Below are 22,048 nucleotides of genomic sequence, written 5' to 3' on the forward strand. Positions count from 1 at the left end.
ACCATTAACTATATTCCCTATGCTGTACCTTTTATTCCTGTGAGTTATTCATTCCTTAACTGGAAGCCTGTACCTCCCACTTTCCTTCATGCATGTGACCATCCCCTTACTCCCTCCCCTCTAGCCACCATCAGTTTGTTCTCTGTATTTATGAGTTTTTTTCTGCTTTTGTTTATTTATTTGCTCATTTGTTTTGTCTTTTAGATTCCACATATAAGTGAAATCATATGGTATTTGTCTGTCTGACTTATTTCACTTAGCATTATATCCTCAAGGTCTTTCCATGTTGTTGCACATGACATAGTAAGACTTGGAAGTCAATATTCCTCATTGATCCATGAGCTGCAGAATGGATGTTGTAATTGCAGTCATGACCACAACATTCCTCTTGCTGTACGTTTCCATCAGAGCTCATGGGTGACCCATTGTTTTGTCAGTAAAAGTGATATTTTGAAAGGAATCTTTTTTTCTGAGCAGTAGGTCTCAGCAGTGGGCATAAGATATGCAGTAAACCATGTTATAAACAGATGTGCTGTCATCTAGGCTTTGTTCCATTTACATAGCACAGGAAAAGTATATTTAGCATAATTCTCAAGGATTATTCCTAGGATTTTCAGAATCATCAATGAGCACTGGCTTCAACTTAAAATCACCACCTGAATTAGCCCCTTACAAGAGAGTCAGCCTCTCCTTGGAAGCTTTGAAGCCAGGCACTGACTTCTCCTCTCTAGCTATGAAAATCCTAGATGGCACCTTCTTCCAATAGAAGGCTGCTTCATCTACATTGAAAATCTGCTGTTTAGTGCAGCCACCTTTGTGAATTCTCTAGCTAGACCTTCTGGGTAACCTGCTGCTGTTTCTGCATCAGCACCTGCTGCTTCACCCTGCACTTTAGTTGTGTGGAGACAGCTTCTTTCCTTAAACCTCATGAACCCACCTCTGCTGGCTTTAAACTTTTCTCCTGCAGCTTCCTCACCTCTCTAAGTCTTCAGAGAATTGAAGAGAGTTAGGGTTTTGCTCTGGATTAGGCTTTGGCTTAAGGGAATGTTAGTGGTTATTTTGATATTTTTCCAGATCACAAAATCTCTCTCCATATCAGCAATAAGGCTGTTTCTCTTTCTTATCACTCATATCACTTTCACTGGAGTAGCACTTTTAATTTCCTGCAACAACTTCTGTGCATTCACAACTTGGCTGTTTGGCTGAGAGGCCTAGCTCTTTCTCACAAAGCTTAATTATTTCAAACTTTTAAAGTGAGAGATGTGCAACTCTTTTTTTCACATGAACACTTAGAAGCCACTGCAGGCTTCTTAAGTGACCTAATTTCAATTTTGTTATGTCTCAAGGAATAGGGAGAACTTTATATAAAATCCCTTTGAGCCTGAGATTGTTCTTCTTAATCTAGTATGAAAACATGACCCCATGTAGGTAATATATATGTAATTTTAAATTCATGTTTTCTTAGATATATCTTTTGTTACTATTTTCTAATACTTTCTTACCTTACTACTTTGTTACTATTTTCTATTACTTAGTTGTTGTTTTTTTTAGATTTTTTTTTTTTTTGTGTCCTCTGGTCTTATTGTTTTCAAGACAGTATATTTCCAGATATCACTTTTATATTCAATCCAGAGAATCTGTTTATCTGGGTCTTTTTTTTTTTCTTTTTTCCTGCTTTCCTTCCAGTATTTTGACAGTTACTGATTTGAAAATTTAAAAATTTTTGTATATTTTACTTTACATTTTTGTTACTTTTATTAGTGATGCAGGAACTGTTAAAGATAATAATTATGTTTATTTTCCTATCAGTTTTAAACTTTGCAATATCTTTGTTATATTTTTCTTAATATCTTCTTTACTTAGATCCTGATTTCTCACACATTGATAGCTTTCTCCTGGATTTATTTATTTTTTCTTGGTGGAATCTTGCTGAAAATGATATACAACAAGTTGTTTTTGTGTTGATTCTGTGGCCTATGTTTTTGAGAATACCTTTATTTTGCCCTTTCACTTAAATTATAGGTTTGTTGAACAGAAAATTATAGGTCCTATCTCTTCAACACTTTTCCCCCCTAAGGATCTTTTTCTTCAACAACATATTTGTGAAGTATTTTGCCAGCATGATATTTACTCTTCTGCCACAGAGTGATCATTCACAGAGTGGCTCTGTAATCTTTCTGAGTTTGTTTTCTTGGGGTTTTTTTGGCTGTCCAGTTCTTACATCTTTATTAAGTTGTTTATTTTAATTCCAGTATAGTTAACATATATTAGTGTTATATTAGTTTTAGGTGTACAATATAGTTCAACACCTGGTGCTCATCACAAGTGCACGCCTTAATCCCCATCACCTATTTAACCTATCCCCACACCCACCTCCTCTCTGGTAACCAGCAGTGTGTTCTCTAGAATTAAGAGACTGTTTCTTCCTTAATACCGTGTTGTGACGAGCGCTGGGTGTTATATGTAACTAATGAATCCTTGAACACTACGTCAAAAACTAATGATGTGCTTACTATATGTTGGCTAACTAAACATAATAATAAAAAATTTTAAAAAAGAGTCTGTTTCTTGATTTGTAGAATTTTATCTTTATAATGTTACTGATTTATCTTATAATGTAAATATGCATTTTTTTTCTCTTACATGTCTGCATTGGTATTCTCTGTGACCTCTCCTTTGAAGTCTTCAATCTTTTCTGCCCCTGACCTTCAGGATAATTTTTAGTCATTAGTTTTTGAATGTTTCTTCCTCCTGGGACTCTTATAAAGTGATTTTGTCACTTTTGCTTCTGTTTTCCATAAGCCTTAATCTTTATATGTATTTTTTTCTATTTATTGCTCCTAATTCCATCAAGGGGATTCCTTGATTAAATATTTCAATTCAAGAATTTGTTCAGTATCTATTCTGTCCTTCAATTTCTATGTTACTTATTATGTCAGATGTAGTTCTCCTTTTTAAAGTCATGTTTATTGAGGTATAGTTCACCCACTGTTAAATCTACCCTTTCAGTTTACAGTTCTATGGGCTTTCACAAAGCTTAATACAGTTGTATAACCACTACCACGTCTGAAGTACAAAACACTTCCACCAAATGAAAAAGTTCCCTTATGCTCCTTTATAAGTATATCCCTCCCTCCAACCCAAGTGCTGGACAGATACTGATTTTTCTGTTTCTATACTTTTACCTTTTCAAGAATGTCATACAAATAGAATCGTACAGTATGTAGTCTTTTGAGTCTGACTGTTTATACATAGTAGAAGGCAGGTGAGATTCATCCGTGTTTTTGCATGTCTAAGTAGTTCATTTGTTTTCATTGCTGAGTAGTATTCCATCATGTGGTTATACCATCTGTTAGCTATTCACCAGTTGATGGACAATTGGGTTATTTCTACTTAGGTGCTATTACTAATGGAGCTACTAAGAACGTTTATAAATAAGATTTTGTATGGACATGTTTCTCTTGTGTAAAAACCTAGGAGAGGAATGACTGCACCATTGTTTTCTCGTACAGTATTTACATTTTTCAGATGTCTTATTATTTTTCCATGGAACCTCAAATTTCTTGGTGCATAATGGCTAGCTTGGCTGTATGTGTGCCTGATGCCTGAGGTGGAAGACACTAAAGCCTAGAGCCTAGGATTTGCCAATTCTGCTGAGTTTTGCCTTTTGTTTTTGTTTTATGAAGAGCAGAAGAACCTGCAGGTCAGGCTGTAGAAATCTGTAATGTCAACTATTCCCCCCTTGGCACTCTCTTCCCACCCTGGTGACAATGTCCTTCATCTTTGCGTCCCTACATCTTTGCTTATGGCTCTCCACACTCCTCTTCAAATAACTGTTTCCATTGTCATCCTCAAGGAAGGCATCAAAAACTGTCCAGTTGTCCAAACCTATGGTTAACTGTCCCCCTTTCCCCCAGCCAGGCTGAAGGACCATCTTGATATTATCCTCAGAGATACTTCTTTTCACCACCCTCAGATTTTGCTCCCTCACATTACCCCTCTGGTGTCCTTATCTCTGATGTTGAAAAGTGGTATGTGGTGAGAAAGCAGAGAGAGAGTATGTAAAACAAACATAAATGGACAGAAACAACTACTTGGAAATGTTGAGCTGTGAAAGGGAGAAGGAAATTGGGTCTGGAGTATGGAGTAGGGTCAAGGAAGAGTTTTTGATTTGCTTTTTAAAGCTGAAAATGACAAGAGCAGGTTGGCATGGAGTTGACTCACTAGAGGGGAGGTACTAATTATACAAATCAAAGGGAGATCCTGAAGGATAAAAATCCCTCAGAAGGAACATAGAACCTACAGCCTAATTCAAATAAGTGTCCTTTGATTAAAAGCTGTCTCTTATGTCTGCCATTGTAACAGGACAGAAAACAGAGGAAATGTCAGGTACGGGTGCAAGCATGTTTGTAGGTGGATGGAGGGCAAATGAAGAATTTTATAACTCATATTTTTAGTTATTCAGTCACTAACACCTTTCAGTGAAGAAAGGTTTAAGATTATTAACTCAGATTAAAAAGCAACCAGATGATGGGGGAAGATACTGGAAAAGAAAAAGTTGAGAACCATTATGTGTTCTGCTTTCACTTCTTCCCTCATTCCCTCATAAATCCCTACCATTCAGGTTTTTGCCCCCACAGTGCTGCCCAGACCACTTTTCCCACATTCCCATCGCTATAAACTCAGCCCTGGTCAGAGCTGAGGTATCTGCAGAATTGGAGGTAGTTAACACTCCCTCCTATTTGGCAGACATCCCCCTAGGGCCTTCCAGGACACTGTACTCTCTCAGCTTTTGTCCTACATCGCTTGACATTATTATTTCTTTGGTTCCTTTTTTTTTTTTTTTTTTTTTTTTTTTTTTTTAAANTTTTATTCATTCATTCGACAGAGATAGAGACAGCCAGCGAGAGAGGGAACACAAGCAGGGGGAGTGGGAGAGGAAGAAGCAGGCTCACAGCAGAGGAGCCTGATGTGGGGGCTCGATCCCATAACCCCGGGATCACGCCCTGAGCCGAAGGCAGACGCTTAACCGCTGTGCCACCCAGGCGCCCCTCTTTGGTTCCTTTACTGACTCATCCTCTTCTTCCCGAACTATGGATACTGGAGTGCTGCTGGACTCAATCCTTGGGCTTCTCATTCCTTTCTATATTCATTCCTTTGGTGTTTTGAAAAGCAAGTCTTTGCTGACAACTCTCAAATTTATATCTCTAGTCCAGGATTATCCCCAAATTCCATTCTCCCAAATATCTATTCTCTGTTTCCATTTAGATTTCTAATAAATATATGAAAAATTAAAGTCTAGATTTCTTCCCACAAAAACTATTTCGTATTCTGCCTTCCCATCTCCATCTACAGGATCCAATCTTTCCTTTGCACAAGGCCGGAAACTTTGGTGTCAAGTTTTATTCTTCTCCTTCTCTCATAGTCCATATCTCTATTAGAAACCCTATTGCTGTAGATTTAAATATATATGTAGAATATGATTGTTTGATGTTTTCTGTTCTACTGGATAGTGTAATAGTTTTTTCCCCTCTACCCTTGCTTCACTATGATTCATTTTTAACACATCAAAGAGAGAGATCCTTTTCAAGCATAAGTCAGATTATGACCCCCTTCGGCTGAAAACCAGCAGTGCCTACACATTTCCTTTAGATATAAACTGGAGTCCTTACAAGCTTCTGGAGGGGCCTCTATGATCTGGTCTCCCAGCCCTTCCATCACTGCTCCCCCAGCCCTTCCATCACTGCTCCCCTGCTTTCACGCTCTGCTCGCAGCAGGCCAGCTCTGCCTGCTTCCTTGCTGTGCCACGAAAGTGCCAGACATGGTCTTGCCTTAACACATTTTGTCCTGTTTTCAAATAAGTTATATCACTTTTTATAGTTTCTAGTTCCTTATAAAATTTTGCAAGCTTAACTTTTATCTCAGAAAAAGCATGGGTAAGTATGATTGTTTTCAGTCTGGTTCTAAGAAAACAAATCTCTGGATTCCCTGTGCGTGTTTTTTGGTTGTTCGTTATTTCTGGTCATTTTCACTCACGTGGTCGTACCTCTCTGTGTGTCTGAATCTGACTGTGTGTTGGATATTCTACTTGAAAGTTTATTTACAGAAATTATTTGAGGGCTCAGATGATATTATCTTACTACAGAGAGCCTTTTCTTTGCTTCTGTCAGGCACCAAGAGCATCAGCAAGGAAGGATTACTTAATTTAATTTGATGTTTTGGGATGATGTTTTTCTAAACAATTGTTTTCTATGATTTGAGGCAAGCCTGAAGACTATCTGAGGTCTTCTAGATCAGTCTTCGTCCTGAGGCTCAGTCTATTCTTGGTGGGTCGTGGATTCTGACTTTTATTTCCCTATACCTCTGAGACAGTCAAGAGTTTGGATCAGCTTCTCAAGCAACTCAACATTGTTTACAAACAGCTTTAGGATAAAAGTCAGTCTCAGATCCTTGACTCATCTCTTTGGAGTCCCATCTTCTCCTGGTCTTGCTCCCACATTCTTTTTTTGCTTATTAGCTCATTGATGTTTTTAATAAATAATATGTCAATATTGTTTTAAATATTTTACCCAACTTTTTGTCTATTTTGGAAAGGTTGCTTTAAGTCCTTGAGCCACCATTCTCAGAGGTGGAAATCCACTTTGAGAACTTTACATTTGTTCCATCGTGTTGAAATGCTCTTTGTTTCAATACGTACATGTCCAGCTCCCTCACTTCCTTCAAATCTTAGCCTAATGTCACCTTCTCTAGATTGACCATCCTATTTGAAGCTGTAAGTCCTCAGCACTCTTGACCTTCTTAACATCTGGGATGTCTAAAAGAAATAAAGTGTTTGGCAGAAGCAAAGATTTTCTCTGAAATAATATATTACCCTAGGCTTCAAATTGTTTCTCCTCTTCTTTTTTGTTGCATATTACATGGTATAATATATGTATGATTTACTTCCAACGCCCAGTGTAATTTACTTATTTATTATTTTATTGTTTATCTTCTCTTCTGCTAGAATGTAAGCTCCCCAAGGACAGGCCATCTTTGTCTGTTTTGTTTAGTGATAAACTGAAGGATGTAGAAAAGTTTCTGGCACACAGTAGATATATAATAAGTATTTGCTGAGGAGATGAATGAATCAAATAGCCCATCTCATTTCAAAAAGTGGGCCTACAAGAGGAAAATTAGGGGCTTACAGGGTAGTACTGAATGCTCATTTGAAGTTGATGACCATTAATTTATAATGAAATCAAATAGGTTGGTTGAGAGAGTTTCCCCACAATGTTTTGCTTTTCAAGTTTAGAGAAAAAAGATGATAAGGTCCATTCAGGGTTGTTGTTTTCTTTCCTCTCTCTCTCTTTCTTTTTAAGGTACGTTTGTCATAAGGAGAGGGGGAGGCAAGAGAAATTAAGATGTTAAAACAATTGAGAATATGAAATACATGTAAACTAAGAGGTAATAACACTACAATGGAACTGGTAAAACTCATTGATATTGAAGTCTCAATGAGGCTAAAGGAATGTTGTATTGGGGACATTTGAGAAGTGAATGGGAGATAGAGTTCCTAGAGTAGGATGCTCAAAATTGGAATTTCATAGTTCTCCCATTTTATTTGTGAAGGCAAAGTCTAGGAATGATCCCGAGAGAGGATGAGTGAAATGGCATGGACGAGAATACCTTTGGAGTTGAGTGGCTTAAAGAAGTGAGAGGACAGAGACTTCCAGGTGAATTTTGAAAATGGCAAAATCACATAAGGGGCCATTAAGATCCACGAATGGATGTCATTAGTAAATATGGGAAAATATACCAGAAAGCTGATAGATAATGACAATGAAAAGAATCATGAAATGATATAATTTAATGAAATAATTTTCAAAGTAACAGGGGTTTGTATAGAAAAGAGAAGAAGAATGGTTAGAAAGTCTTAATAGCAAAAAAAGGTGAACACTTATCCCAGAAGTCAAATCTTTCAGTATTTCTATGGTTATTTCAGTAGTATAATTATTTTTCTTTTCATACAGATGCCTACAACTCTTCCGAGAGCAGCTGGTCGGGAAACTAAATATGTAAGTCCCTTCATCATGATACATACTGCTTTTTTAATGGGTGCATGTGTCTGCTTTGGAGGGAACGCAATTATGCAGTCATTAAAATTGAATTAGTTGATATTTTTCATAAGTGGAAAGGGGTAGGATGGTACGATTCACCCAGATGTGGAAAATCAGGTTATGTCAGGTAAGTTTATTGAATAAATTCCTTCTTAAGTGAGGTCTAGTTTGATTAGCTTGGCTAAATAAAATGGAAGTCCAACACCTGCTTTCTGTCTTTCTAATTATCAAAGCTTAGATGACACTTTCATTTTTGTAAAGGTTTATTGTGCTTATTATAAAGGAGTCAAATCATATACTTGAAACATTAAGATTTGTCAGTTTCCAACAGGATGGCCAGGTTAGTTGGTTTTGACTAGTTTGTTGCTTTCTTTTTCATTTAAATTATTGTCAAATAAACCAATTTCCACTTATGAGCAAAAATAGATTAATAAATGTGCAGATACATACTCACACACTTGATTCAATTAATTATGCAGAGCTGGCTCTGAATGCCCTAGGAGCACACACAAGGCCCCACCCCGTTTTCACTCTATTCACCTCATAATCCATCGTGTGGCCAACTTCTGCTTCTGATCAAATATCTTCAATAGAAACAAGGTTTTCTCCTAAGCAAGTGTTTAGTTTTAGTTTGAAACAAAACAGTACATTATTTCTTTTAGGTTATACTTTATATCTTCTAATATGCTCTTTTCATCACCATTGTCATTATCAAGAATACATTCTTATTAATTTCATGTTTTGTGACATATCTTCTTTCCAATTTATGTATTTCTGTCTTTATTTGGATCTCCCTGAGGCAAATAATAAACTGGATGGAATCACTGAATTTTATCACATTTAAGAAATGATGTTTAGAGGGTAAGGGTGGGAACACTGCTTAAAGTTTTTTCCTAGAAGCTTTCACTCTTTTGTTTTTATTGGAAGCCATTTGGAGTAATACTTAAAAGAGTAGAGACATTTAGTAGGTCGTACCCAAGTTTAAACCATAATGTGGCTGTTTGCTGTGTGATTCTGGAAAATCACTTAACCTCTCTATGCTTTAGTTTTTGTCATTTGTAAAATTGGGAAACTAATCATTGCCCAATGTATGATTCATATTGGTTAATGTATGAAAGGCCCTTGATGTAGTCCTGACATACAGGAATAAATAATAGTTCTCCCCCTTCTTCCTCTTATTTTCCTTTCTTTCCCTTTCATCTATGCTTCCCTCTTTTTCTTCCTCCTTCTTATCTTGGGAAGAGTAGAAGTGCCATGATTTAGTGGAGTTCCTTGATTCTGAAGTTGAATACAAGAAACGAAAGTTCCCTAAAGATGTTTCAATACTTTCTGTGACTAATACATGCTACAAGAGCCAGACCCAGGAAAAAATAGCTGTGAGTTTTTGCTCTCTCATCTTTTGCATCTACTCCTACCTGTCACCAAAGTGCCTCCGATGGAGACTCATTCACAAGAAGATGGGAAGGGGCTGATACTTCCTCTCACCCCTCCCTGGGGGTGGTTGATTTGGTAGCAATTGGAATAATTCTGGAGGGGCTGCTTCAAGCTCAATGGTTAGAGTTTATTTCAAATTATTCTTCAACAAGTTATCAGACTTAATTAAAGTAGGTTAGCGTTTGCCCCAAACTTTGTGAGAGCATTTGAGTCATTCAAAGTTAACACTGAATCATCAAATAGATTTAGTATAGATTAGACCAAATATGAACTCTGATTCAGATAAGATTTTGACTTTGATTACATTTGGTTTCTTGAGTGAGAAGCTTTATTTTTTACTTTCTCTTACAACGTGACATTTGAATTCTTCTTTGTGAGACCTCAAATATGTCCATGTCTTTTGGAAGACTATCAAGGATAATTTTATGGTGGAATGTAAAACCCAGTTCTTTGGTGCCAAATCATAGGGAAATCACACTTCTAAATACTTGGCTACAGTTATTATATTTACTGAGTGATGTCTGATACATTTATTTTGAGAAGAAAAAAGAGATTTTAGAGCAGAAGTCCACTTCAGCTATAAGCATTATTCTCATGTGAACACTCTATTTTAATATAGTATGTTCTGATTTTAAAAGAAGAATGAGAGTAATATTTTCTTCTAGAAATTCTAATATTCATATTGTCTGAACTACAAGATACCTTACCTTAAGTGTGACTTGAATAGCTTTCACTCAATTAATTAATTGATTAATCTTTTACTATATTTTTCTCTCTTCCTCTCCCATGGAAACTCAAAAGCAGATCTGAGAAGTCTTTTCAGTATTTCACCACCTCTGTTCAAACTTTGAAGGAAGTAGACATCTTTGCAGTGTATATCTGCTGGGACTTGGTGTGTCATTGACTGTAGAAATTCTTAGATTTGATTAGAAAACAGGGATCCACAGTATACCAATTCCTGCACCACAGAGGAAAAAAGAGGAGACTTAAATGAGAGCCAGGAAAAAAAGTATTGTAATATTTAAGGATATCCTTGACAGATTAGCACAGGCTGTTCAAAATCCCTATCTCTGGGGGCTCTCTGAAAGTACAGTATATAATCTATGAATCACAACTGGTGGAAAACTTAGAATTTTCTAGCTAGCTCTATTATTTGATTTCCCACTGTTGTTCATTGATTCAACAAATATTTACTGAGTGTCTACCATGTCCACTCACTGAGGAGTCACTGGGGTGAGGGATGAACCTAATAAGGTCTCCATTTCTGCAGCTTACAATGGGGGAGACAGTAAACAATTACAATAGTAAATGAACAAGACACTTTCTTATAGAAATTAGGGAAGAGCTGGCCATAGAGCTTGTTGACGTGTAAGCAGACTTACCAAGTTGCTAGTTTTCAATATACTGTATTATCTATTGGATTTCCAGTGTTCCTGGGATGATTATAATGGTTTTATTAAATAACGGGAAATTGTATGACTAATTCCTCTTTCTGGGGCCTTTGGTAAAATGCTGACTTTTTCCCCATGAAAAGAAAAGAAAAGAAAATGCAAAAACAATTAGTTACCTATTCTTATTCTTTTTTGCACATATTGTTATATTTCACATAGTCTGTTTTGTTAGGATAAGCCAGATGCAGGTAAAGTACCATCAATTCAGTCTAATTAAAGTCAAAGTTTTATTCAATTCATGGTATATTTGAATTGCAAGTGATTTTAAAGTAATTTAATTGAGGTCTTCTTAAGTTGTAATAGAATTTAAGTGAGGCTAACAACGTGGTGAGTAATGGTGATCTTCACAGGTCACTTATAAGACTGATTATATTAATTTATCATCAATATTCCACTCTGTTGTTTTGAGTTCTTACCTTGCAAATGAGGTTTAAGTATTTCATTTAACCTTACAACAGTCTTTTGAGGTGGGTATTACTATTTCAAGTTCTTCATATGACAAAGGAGGAAACCAAGTCTTAGAAGTCAGAGTAGGCAAAACCCAACCCAGGTCTCCCTCAGGTCAAAGCCCTTGCCATTAATAGTTGTGTGAGAAGGGGTGCCTGGGTGGCGCAGTTGTTAAGCGTCTGCCTTTGGCTCAGGGCGTGATCCCGGCGTTCTGGGATCGAGCCCCATGTCAGGCTCCTGTGCTGGGAGCCTGCTTCTTCCTCTCCCACTCCCCCTGTTTGGGTTCCCTCCCTCGCTGGCTGTCTCTCTCTCTGTCGAATAAATAAATAAAATCTTAAAAAAAAAATAGCTGTGTGAGAACTACAGAAGATATGTGAATGGTTTGTTTTCCTTAAGTACTTTATCCATTAGTATTTATATTCTGAGTCTAAATTATTTCTTCATGCTCAGTAACCTTCAGTCTAAACTGAATAATTTCATATTTGGTGGCAATATCTAAAATGATGTTTATTATATTTCTAACATTTTAAATCACTGTATAATAAATTAACTCATAATTTACCAGATAATGTATAAGAGTGATTGTTTCTCATGACACTTACTTTTAAAGAATTTCTTTACCCTTATGTAAAGGAATGAATTTTCTATTTGAATTTCTATTTCATTCTGTTTTTACTCTATCATATTTGGAAGGGAATGTCATTTATTCCTTTGCGTTATACATGTCTTTGTAAATATTTATTTCTTATTAACTACTACCAGTATAAATTATTTCATTCATGTAATTCAAAACCCCGTATGCTTTATTAATAAAGAGCAACCTCAAAAAATAAGGCAAGTATTAGACCTATTACTAATTTATCAAAAAACCCTTAGTTGGCATTACAGTCTGTAGATAACAACTTACTTTATAGATACCCTACATTGCATGAGTTACTTTTAAGTGGCAGATAAGTAGCAGAGACAGGCCTATTGAAATTATGTAGTAAACAGGTAAGATCCCATCTTAATGAGCTTGATGGACAGAAAAATGTCATAACAATAGATGCATATTGCTTTTAAAATATCACAATATATTAAAAAATGTGTCAAACTTTATTAATAATATTCCCCTACATATATATGTAAATATGTGTATATATGTATGTGTGTGTGTATATATATATGCATACACACAGATATTCAAGTAAAGGTCACTGTCTCCAAATTAAGCAGCTTATACACTCCCCTGTTGCTATGCTTGGCAATATCTCTGTGCTGGAGTGTTTCAGAGGCACTGCATGCTAATGTAGTCCTAGATCTGAAGGTAAGAGGAGACTTCAATCCAGATCTTGGTCCAGATCTGCTTTCCATAGGTTGCGACCAGAGGTTGGATGAGTTATGGAAAGAGTTGTGAACACTTTAAACAAGCAATTCCATTCTTCTGATTATTCTCGTTTATTTCTTTTTTTCATTGTTCAGAAATATGTCTAAGGCCTGCTTATGTGAAAGGGGATGAGGAAGGAACTGAAAGTAATTATCTGGGTTCCACTAAATGAAGAGGAAGAGAAAAGATGTAATGAGAGACTCCTCATGCCTTGTACCCTTATCATCATTTTAGACTTTACCAAACGTGAAGGCACCATATTTCAGCCAAACTTTCCCTCGATCTAATATTTTATCTCCTCATTTGCACATATAAACAATGGCTGTCACCGGTCACTATGCCCACTCATTCTGTCTCCTGGTTCATGACAAGATGGAATCATCGTTCTTTAGCATAAAGACTCAAAGTTTTAAAATATTTTCAAATCTACTTTTTGTATTTAGGCCTTTTGGGGATATATTACTAATTTATAAAATGTTTTTCAATGAGGTAGGCAAGGTAATGTCTATAGATCGTGAGAATAAACAACATGAAGCAAGAAAGATATGATGCCTCATAATATATCGTTATGGGCTTGATGCCTAACATTCTTACTATTGGATTCATTCTTTTGCATTCATAGTGACTTACGTACAAATAATAAGAACACTTGCTAGGTTAAGGGAAACATGGTGTTTTATCATTTTATCATTTCATGTTTCTTCAACACCAGTCTCAGCACTCAATGATTATTAGGTGTTCAGTTAATATTTTAAGCTTTGTCTTTCTGCCTGGGAGAAATAACATAATTCAGTTAACACATTATTGCTAATTAGAATTCTTTGAGCCGTGAGAAAAGGAAGCTCAGGACAATGAGTCAACAGAGAGAAGGTGGGAAAAAAATCTTTAATGATATTGAACTGGCTGTCATATTCAGGTGGGAGAGATGTGACTGCTGAAAGGGAAAAAAGCAAGCCAAAAGTGGAAGTGTAGAGTGCAGAAGGCGAAAGCAACTGGAACAGCTGGGTTCTGTTCCAGTCCCCAAGAGTGTCTGCTAGCATGATGCCAGCCAAAAGGACATGTGTCAAGAATGGGGGAAAGCTGCACATGGCAGGGAAAAACAACGTAGACAATGATTAAGGAGCTTCATAGTAATTCTTTTGCCTCTAACATCAATTCTTTGGAAAAGGAATGTTCTCCAAAGCTGGTTTGGCACAGTGGTGGCCCTGTAGAGCAATTTATTTTTCAGTGGACTTAAAATTCTCCTTTCTTTCCTTTCTCTTTACCTCTTTGTCTTTCCATATAATCTAGCTTTTTAATAGATTATTTTTGAAGTAAGAAATTTTGACTTTCACATTTTTTTTGACTTCTCTGTTGGTTTCTAAGCTTTTTAAATGATGATATATTGATTAACATGGGTCCTCCTTTCTTACATGTTCCTTTCCTTTCTTTTATGATTAAAATGATGTTAAATGCCTTAGAAAAGAGTATAGGATTTTGTTTCACACAACAGCCATTCTTACACTCCTCTGTATTGTTGTTCCTCACAGTTAGTATTAATGTGGATAGACAGGAATGACTAAAATCTTTAGTGTTATTCAAATCCAATTTCAAGTTTGGTCTTAGGAATGTCAAGGTGCTTCTCTGCCTTCCTTCACTAACGGACAAGCAGTGGTTCAGATAAAGTAGCTTTCTCCCACCTTTTGCTGCTCCAATCTCAATTCACCAAACAATCTTTCCTCACATTTAGGAAAATATTGCTACAAAATTAATAACATATTTATAGCTACAGCATTTAATAAACCCTGCTACCCTGTATTAGGCAAGCAAAGTGAGACTTCTCAAAGAGCTTGACGTGATTGGGTTGGTTGAAAGAATCTGGTTATATTCATAATACACATAAGCCAATCTTCTTTTTCTTTGGTAAAAGATGTGTAGTGGCTTTATAAATATTTACGCCATCCTGAGATTCACATTTAATTCTGTCCTTTATCTGGGAATAGTTTCTCAAAAAAGTGATATGAAATCCATTGTATAAGATAAAATAAAAATGGAATTGGGATGTCTAAAGTATCTTATTATAATGTTATAATTCCCAGCGAAGGAATCTTGGGGACTATGGAGACTGGTACAAAGATATTTGGGTTTTTTGCCCTCATTTAATTAATACTTTTCTTGAACATTTAATCTTTTTTCCCCTCTAATAGTTCGTTATTATTTAGCACAACATACTAATAAACGTTAGTGTTGTAGTTAAATTGTACAGATCCTTTGTTTTTAATGTGTAACCCTATTGAGATGAAAGTTTCAGTCAAGATACTCACATTTAATTCAGCATATGTCATAGAAGCTATTAATTTAACTTAGGGGACTCAGAGAGAGTATTGCACTCTGTTGCAATAACGAAAAATTAACTAAAGGGAAAAAAAGAAGACTTTAGAGGACATGATTATTACTGATATTACATTACGAGCTTAAAAACAAAACTCTAGGTGGACTGAATGTGATGGACGTTCTGAAAGAATGCAATTTTCTGCAGCACAGAATAGCCATAAACCTTGGTGCATGCTAACCAGTAACCTGGCCCCAGCAATTAGACACGGGGAGCACTTAGCCAAGACACCCTGCTGCCGTAGAGCAACCATGAATGGCAGCAAGCAGTGATAGTCCTTGTGAAGAAAGGCATGAGTCAAAGAGCAGAAAACAAACAATACTGGGCACAGTGTGAGAAGGACTGCAGGTGCCTCATCCTCATGTTTGGTGATTCATACTTCTATACACTTGGCAATACCATAAGAATCACTAAGATCTCAGTTTCCAGTTATCATTCGTATCTCAGAAAGTAAAAGAATATTGACACACCTATAATAAGCCTTGAACACATGTAATTTCAAAAAGAATACAAATGTTTTAGGAACACAATTTTATCATATGCCAGCCAAGTCTATTTATAATTAAGTGTTTGTGTTTTGATCGCTTCCCATCAAAGTTGAAGGTGGAGTTGATGTGGAATCTCAGCTTCCCATTTAAATGCAGAAAGCCTGATAAAGCACAGCTATTAAAAATGTTCAGGTAACCCAATGTGAAGTGAAGAAGGAGAAACTTCTGACTGCCAGGAATGAAATGGGAGTTCCAAGTGGGAGGGTTAAGGAGAAGCTAAAGCTTTGGTGGAACATGTGCACATCAGAACCTATGTGCCAGGAGCCAGGAGCTCAGATTTTAGCTTTCACTATTTAGTAAGTCTAAAACTTGTAAGTGAATCCTTTGTGTCCATGCAGGAGCCCAGAAGGCCACACTGGCCATGAAGCATGGAATTGAAAAAGGGTAAATCCTTGTACCATCTCACCCTACACTTTTAGTTGGTGAAAGAGCCACCCATGAGAAAGTGGATTCTTACCTCTGGAACCTGAAGATGTGGGTATTTACCACTTTTTAAGTTGAGGAATATTAAGGTGATGAAATAAAATGGAAGCCCGTGAAACCCCTAGGATTCCCACAATGACAAATGTCAAATGTACTGTAGGCATGCTTTCCTAGCCCAAGGCTTCTCAGACACATATAGAAATTATAAGCAAGGTTATGCTGACTGAAGATGAGCTCAAAATAAAAAATCAATAACCATAAAAATGATTAAAGAACATCATGGAGGAGAGGGATGAGGGAGAGTCAGCTGATACAAGAAATGGGAATTTTAGCAATAAGGAATTAAGGAAAATTTGAAGTGAATGTATAGATATGTTAAAAATGTTAAAATAGTTAAAAGGAGTTATAGATATTATAAGAGAGATTTGAAAAAGAACCAAGTAGAACTTCTAGAATTTATAATAAAGTCCTTAAAACATAAAATTCAATTGTCATGTTGAAGGTATTGATATACAATTGAAGAAAAATTAGTTAACTGTCAAGTTTATACGTGGAAACCATTCAGAATGCAGCCTAAAGGGATAAAAAATATGAAAAGAAACTGATGGAAATTGGGGATGGATTGAGAAGACTAAATATATATTTAATAGCAGCTTCCTAAGAGGAGATGAGACATAATGTGAGAAAGGCAATATTTGAAGAGGTATTCATGGAAGATTTTCCAGAATTGAAGAAAGATATGCATACTCAGAATGAAGGACCATACCAAATCTCAAAAAAGATACATAAGAAGAAATTCACCCTCGGATACATCATAGTGAAATCACAGAATGTCATGAAGAGTTTTGTTTTTTTTTTTAAAGATTTTATTTATTTATTTCATAGGTAGGAGAGTGTTTGAATTGGGGGAGGAGCAGAGGAAGAGGGACAAGGAGAATCCACTCTGAGTGCAAAGCCTGTTGCAGGGCTCAGTCTCAAGACCTTGAGATCATGACCTGAGCCAAAATCAAGAGTCAGACGCTTAACCGACTGAGCCACCTGGGTGCCCCATGGAGGAGAGTATTAAACACTAACCAAATGTGAAGACAGACAATCCACCAAGTTAGGACATTTAGACTGACAGCAGTGACAGAAGCCAGAGTTAGTGGGACAGTGTCTTCAAAATGCTGAGACATAATAACCATGAACCTAGAATTGTATGTCCAGTTGAAGTCTCATTCAAGAATGAGAACAAAATGGGGCGCCTGGGTGGCACAGCGGTTAAGCGTCTGCCTTCGGCTCAGGGCGTGATCCCGGCATTATGGGATCGCCCCACATCAGGCTCTTCCTCTGTGAGCCTGCTTCTTCCTTTCCCACTCCCCCCTGCTTGTGTCCCCTCTCTCGCTGGCTGTCTCTATCTCTGTCAAATAAAGAAATTAAAAAAATCTTTAAAAAAAAAAAAAAAGAATGAGAACAAAATGAAAACATTTTCAGACAAAGTCCAAGAGAGCAGGGTGTGAGAGAACTGCCACTGCATTTACTTCAGAAAGAAGGAAACTAATCCAGATGGAAGGAGTGAATTTCAGGAACCAAGGAAGAAGAAATGATATTAGCCTCCGCCTTAACTGATTTGTTTTCTTTCCAAAATCTTGAAAATTGTGTTATGCTTTCCTTCATATATAAAGATATTTTAAGGAAAAAATCTGTTATTTGTGTCAGTTTGCCATAAACAAATTTAAATATCCAACAATGTTGTTATGTTTAGGTAAAATGTGGAGTAGATACAGAGACTGAAATGTTATGTGTTCTTGAAGAATTTTTGATGTCTTGTGATAGTGCTTATGTTAAGATGTTAAGGAAAAGCAACACATAAAACATCATAGTCACTATTAGGTGCGGTTTATAAAAATACATAGGAAAAATATCGTAAGGCAATGTACCAAGTATGTTCAAATCATTTTTTGATGGCATAATGATATTCTTCCTTTTATCTTATACTTTTCAAAATTCTACAGTGGACATGTATTCTTTAATAATAAAAGAACTTCAAAAAACTTAAAAATATAGATATTTTTTTAAATTATGAATTTCACTAAATAAACACCATGTTTCTAATTTTGCAGGCAAACCTGTCCTCACCATCCTCTACAATATCTGACAGTCAGCTGGTACGTATCCCCTTATTAAGTCATGGGCCTACTTTGAAAATCTGATCTCTTAAGACAGCTTTGTCGGAGAGAAAGTGAACTGAGAATAGATGTACTTACCTATATTTGCTTATTTGTCTAACAAAAGTTACTGATGCTTTACTGAAGCCGTGTGATGGTGGTTTTGCAGCTTGCAAACATATATAAAACCGTTCATAGACCCTATTTCATAGGAACTTGAATCTTAGTAGTGGGACTAGAATAATATGGATGGGGTCAGAAGCAAGATGCTATTGCAATTCAGAGACGGAGAGTGCTCAGTTCCTGATGGGATAGATGCAAGAAGCATTTGAGGACAGGTCACATTTGATAATGTAGGGCAGGTTCTGGATTTTAAGAAAAGAGCAACCTTCAGACAGGAGGGTTAGCATGTGAATGGTCTAGATCAGTAATGAGTAGTAGAAATATAAGGTGAACCATAAATGCAAGTCACATATGTGATTTAAAATTTCCTAGTAGCCACCTTAAAAAGTAAAAAACCCCCCCAAAACCAAAACCAAACACAGGCCACATTAATTTCAAAGATATATTCTATGTAATGATATGTAAATACTCTTTCAAACATATAATCAGTATAAACTTGAGATATTTTACATTCCTTTTTGGGGCTGAGTCTTTGAACTCTGTGCTGTATTTTCCATTTACAACACATCTTGATTCAGAGTAACCACATTTCATCAGCTTGACAAAGGGCTACTGGCTACTGTGTTAGCACAGATGTAGACGCTAGAATCTGTTATTTATAGATGAAAATTTGATTACATAGAATTATTTTTTCTTATAGTGTTTTGTATTTTCTATTCTTACGGTCGTTGGCAAATTGAAACCATGAAATAAGTTGCATACATATTACTAAGGATTTTCTCTATATCTTTTAATTTTCATTGTTTATAATTGTAAATTCCTGAACAATAGTCACCTTCAGTATGATTAGAAAAATTTGTAGTAAAGCAGTTTGAGATGTTAAGAAGACAAAATCACTGTTTAGTACTGATTTTTTCCCTTTTAAGCAATTGTTTTGGCATCCATAGCCAACGAGTCATCTTGTCATTACCATGCCAAAATATTTTTATTTGTAATGCCGAAAAACCCTAAAAAGCATAGTTTGACTCTTGAAATAGCCTGATTTAAGCAAACTGCTTGAGTTTGTTGGTGTTTATACATATGGTATATATATGGGATGTGTTTGTGTGTGTGTGTGTGTGTGTGTGTGTGTGTGTGTGTGTGATTTAGTGTTTGTTAGTTTAGAATAGTGGCTGGCAGTATAGTATAGATGAAAGAATGTTAGAATGGGGGCCAGAAGAACCATCTTTTATTCCTGCTCTGACACTAGCTACTGGGCTGACAGTGGAGAAGTCACAAATCTGAAAGTTTTATCCTCAGTTTCCTAAATGAGCAATGAGAGCATTCTATTACATACTTTCCAAGCCCTTCTAGCACTGGGAGTTTATGATGACTAACAGAGTGATGGGAAGAAGTTGCCATGGAAACAGGCATTGCAATAACAATAAGGTTGAATGATTTCCCAGTTTAGATATGGAAATATTACTATCACTATTTTAATATTTAAAATAATGACATACTTGTTTCTTGAGAGCAATTAGTGACACATCTATATATATACACATACATACATATATATATATTGCCAGTTCTTGGCTTAATATCTTAAGAAACGGTTTTAAAGAGGCAAATATATATAATGATTTCATAAAAAGAGACATATTAAAAACAACTCATTGTAAATGTAATAAAAAAACAAACCCTTTCTTGCCTAATAAAATAATTCTGTGAATTTTAAGTTTGTGTTCTTTAGGGAGAAAAAATGCAAAGCATTGCTTTGACTGACTTTAATGATAATTTCTTTGCATTTGCTTTAGACTTTTTCTCTAATGAGTTCAAGGAATATCTTAACCAAGTTTTAAATTAAGCTTTAATACCCAAATTCCCTTGAGATATAGGTTGGTTTGTGAAGGGATTATTATCAAGCAAGCTTATCACACAAAAAAAGAACATCTGGATTGATATAATTATTCAATTTAATCACTTTGACTTCTATTTCATGGCATTAACCCCATATTTCGTTACTGGGGAATGGAATAGAATAGAAATAATTGTAGGCAAGGACGACTGTATGACATTTGCTTCTGTAAGGATTTATGATATTTTTGCTCTTAAGTAATGTAGTATATGAATGAAATTATAACTTCATTTCTATGAATGAGTTTCCAATATTTGTCATCTCAAACTCTCTTCAGGATTAAGTTCTGAATAATTTGAGTGAGAATGCCTTTGAAAAATGAAAGTATGTATATATATGTATGTGCACATGTTTATAACATACACACGTATAGATGCCATGTAACAGGTAATCCTGATATTGCATGTTGTTTTTTGTTAAATAGTGTGTATGTGTGTGTAGCACATAAAAAAATTATTGGGAACATATAATAGATTAAAGTTAAATTATAGAGGTAAACGTTCTGTTTTGTGTAAAATAAGCAGTTAAAATTATTTTTGTCCTATTTTAGGGGAGATATGTAATAAATTGGTTGAAGTGAAAATATATGATAGATCACTGTAGTAGCACAAGCTTAATATAGAAACCATTTTGCTTTTGAGATTTGGCTTTTTAAGGATATATAATCTTTTCATATTTTTTCTTTTCAACTCGGCTAACCTATTTGCTTGTTAACATTGCAACTGTGCCAGTTCAACATTGGAAAGAACAAAAGAAATATGACCATGCCCCTTGTTCTTAAGCTATTTCCATCGTTTACTCTGGAAGTCAATCTATTTAGTATTGGGCTCAGGATAATAGAATAATCTGGGTGTCCATGTGAAACCAGTTCGCCAATCTGTGCTTCAGCTTTTCTTAGCACTACAAGAGTTTTGTGAGGGTTTTGGAAATACTTACCCATAAAATGGGAGGTTGGAATAATTACTCTGTCGACTTATAGGGGGTTTTGTAAGGCTCATGTATCATAGGATGCAAAGTTGCCAATATAGCCTTGTACATGGAAGAGGTGTTGGTTATTGCACGCATGACCTCTGACATATTATCTCTGAGATAATATTTTTTCAGATAAAGAAACAGAGGCTCACAGTTTAAACAGATCGCCTAACACCACAGCATTTGTGGTCATTTTTGTTCTGTGTGACTCTCAAGAAAAATAAAATCATTATGGGCTTAAGAGAATTAAAATAGAATAAGAAAAGGCTGATGAAGGAGTTGGGAAATTTGGCCTCTATGGAAGTATGACCTTCACTGGGCACTTCCTGTGTGGGCCCTGTGCTAGTATTTTCCCATAGCCTGCAAAGATGTGATCATTTATGAAAGAGGAAGAGACTAGGTAGGGTGAATTTGGGTTTGGAGATTTCACACCTTTGAATAGTACTACTCCTAGCATAACAAGGGGAGCAAAAGGAGAGGAGGGATCTAGGATATAGGTTGCACCTTCACAAAGCTTTCCTAATTCCTGAGCGGAATCATCCTAATGTTAACAGAGGCTGGTGGGGTCTCTTCTCTGGATGAGAAAATAGGTTCAACAAGATGGGTAAGCACTGGTCTTCCTTGTGGTAGGTGGGGGAGCCTTGTTTAGAAGACATTTGGCTTTTGCATTTAATGTTTGATGCCATTACGGAATGTTCATTGTTGTGGGAGATGGAATACTGAATCTGGAGAGGACAAAACAATAGATTAAAAAAATAAGCCACATGGCTATA

The 22,048-nt window shown here is 36.0% G+C and overlaps 1 protein-coding gene across 7 annotated transcripts in view; it reads left to right on the forward strand.

The window, feature by feature from the left end:
* MLIP (muscular LMNA interacting protein) overlaps positions 1-22,048 on the forward strand; it is a 260,174-nt gene that overhangs the window by 179,947 nt on the left and 58,179 nt on the right. For all 7 annotated transcript variants that reach the window (XM_034648137.1, XM_034648132.1, XM_034648136.1 and 4 more), the window contains 2 exons: positions 8,010-8,054; positions 18,239-18,283. In XM_034648137.1, the coding sequence (XP_034504028.1) occupies positions 8,010-8,054; positions 18,239-18,283 (90 nt within the window). The remainder of the gene's footprint in view (positions 1-8,009; positions 8,055-18,238; positions 18,284-22,048) is intronic.

This window comes from Ailuropoda melanoleuca, chromosome 19 (assembly GCF_002007445.2).
Source record: "Ailuropoda melanoleuca isolate Jingjing chromosome 19, ASM200744v2, whole genome shotgun sequence".
In the NCBI taxonomy this organism is placed as follows: domain Eukaryota; kingdom Metazoa; phylum Chordata; class Mammalia; order Carnivora; family Ursidae; genus Ailuropoda; species Ailuropoda melanoleuca.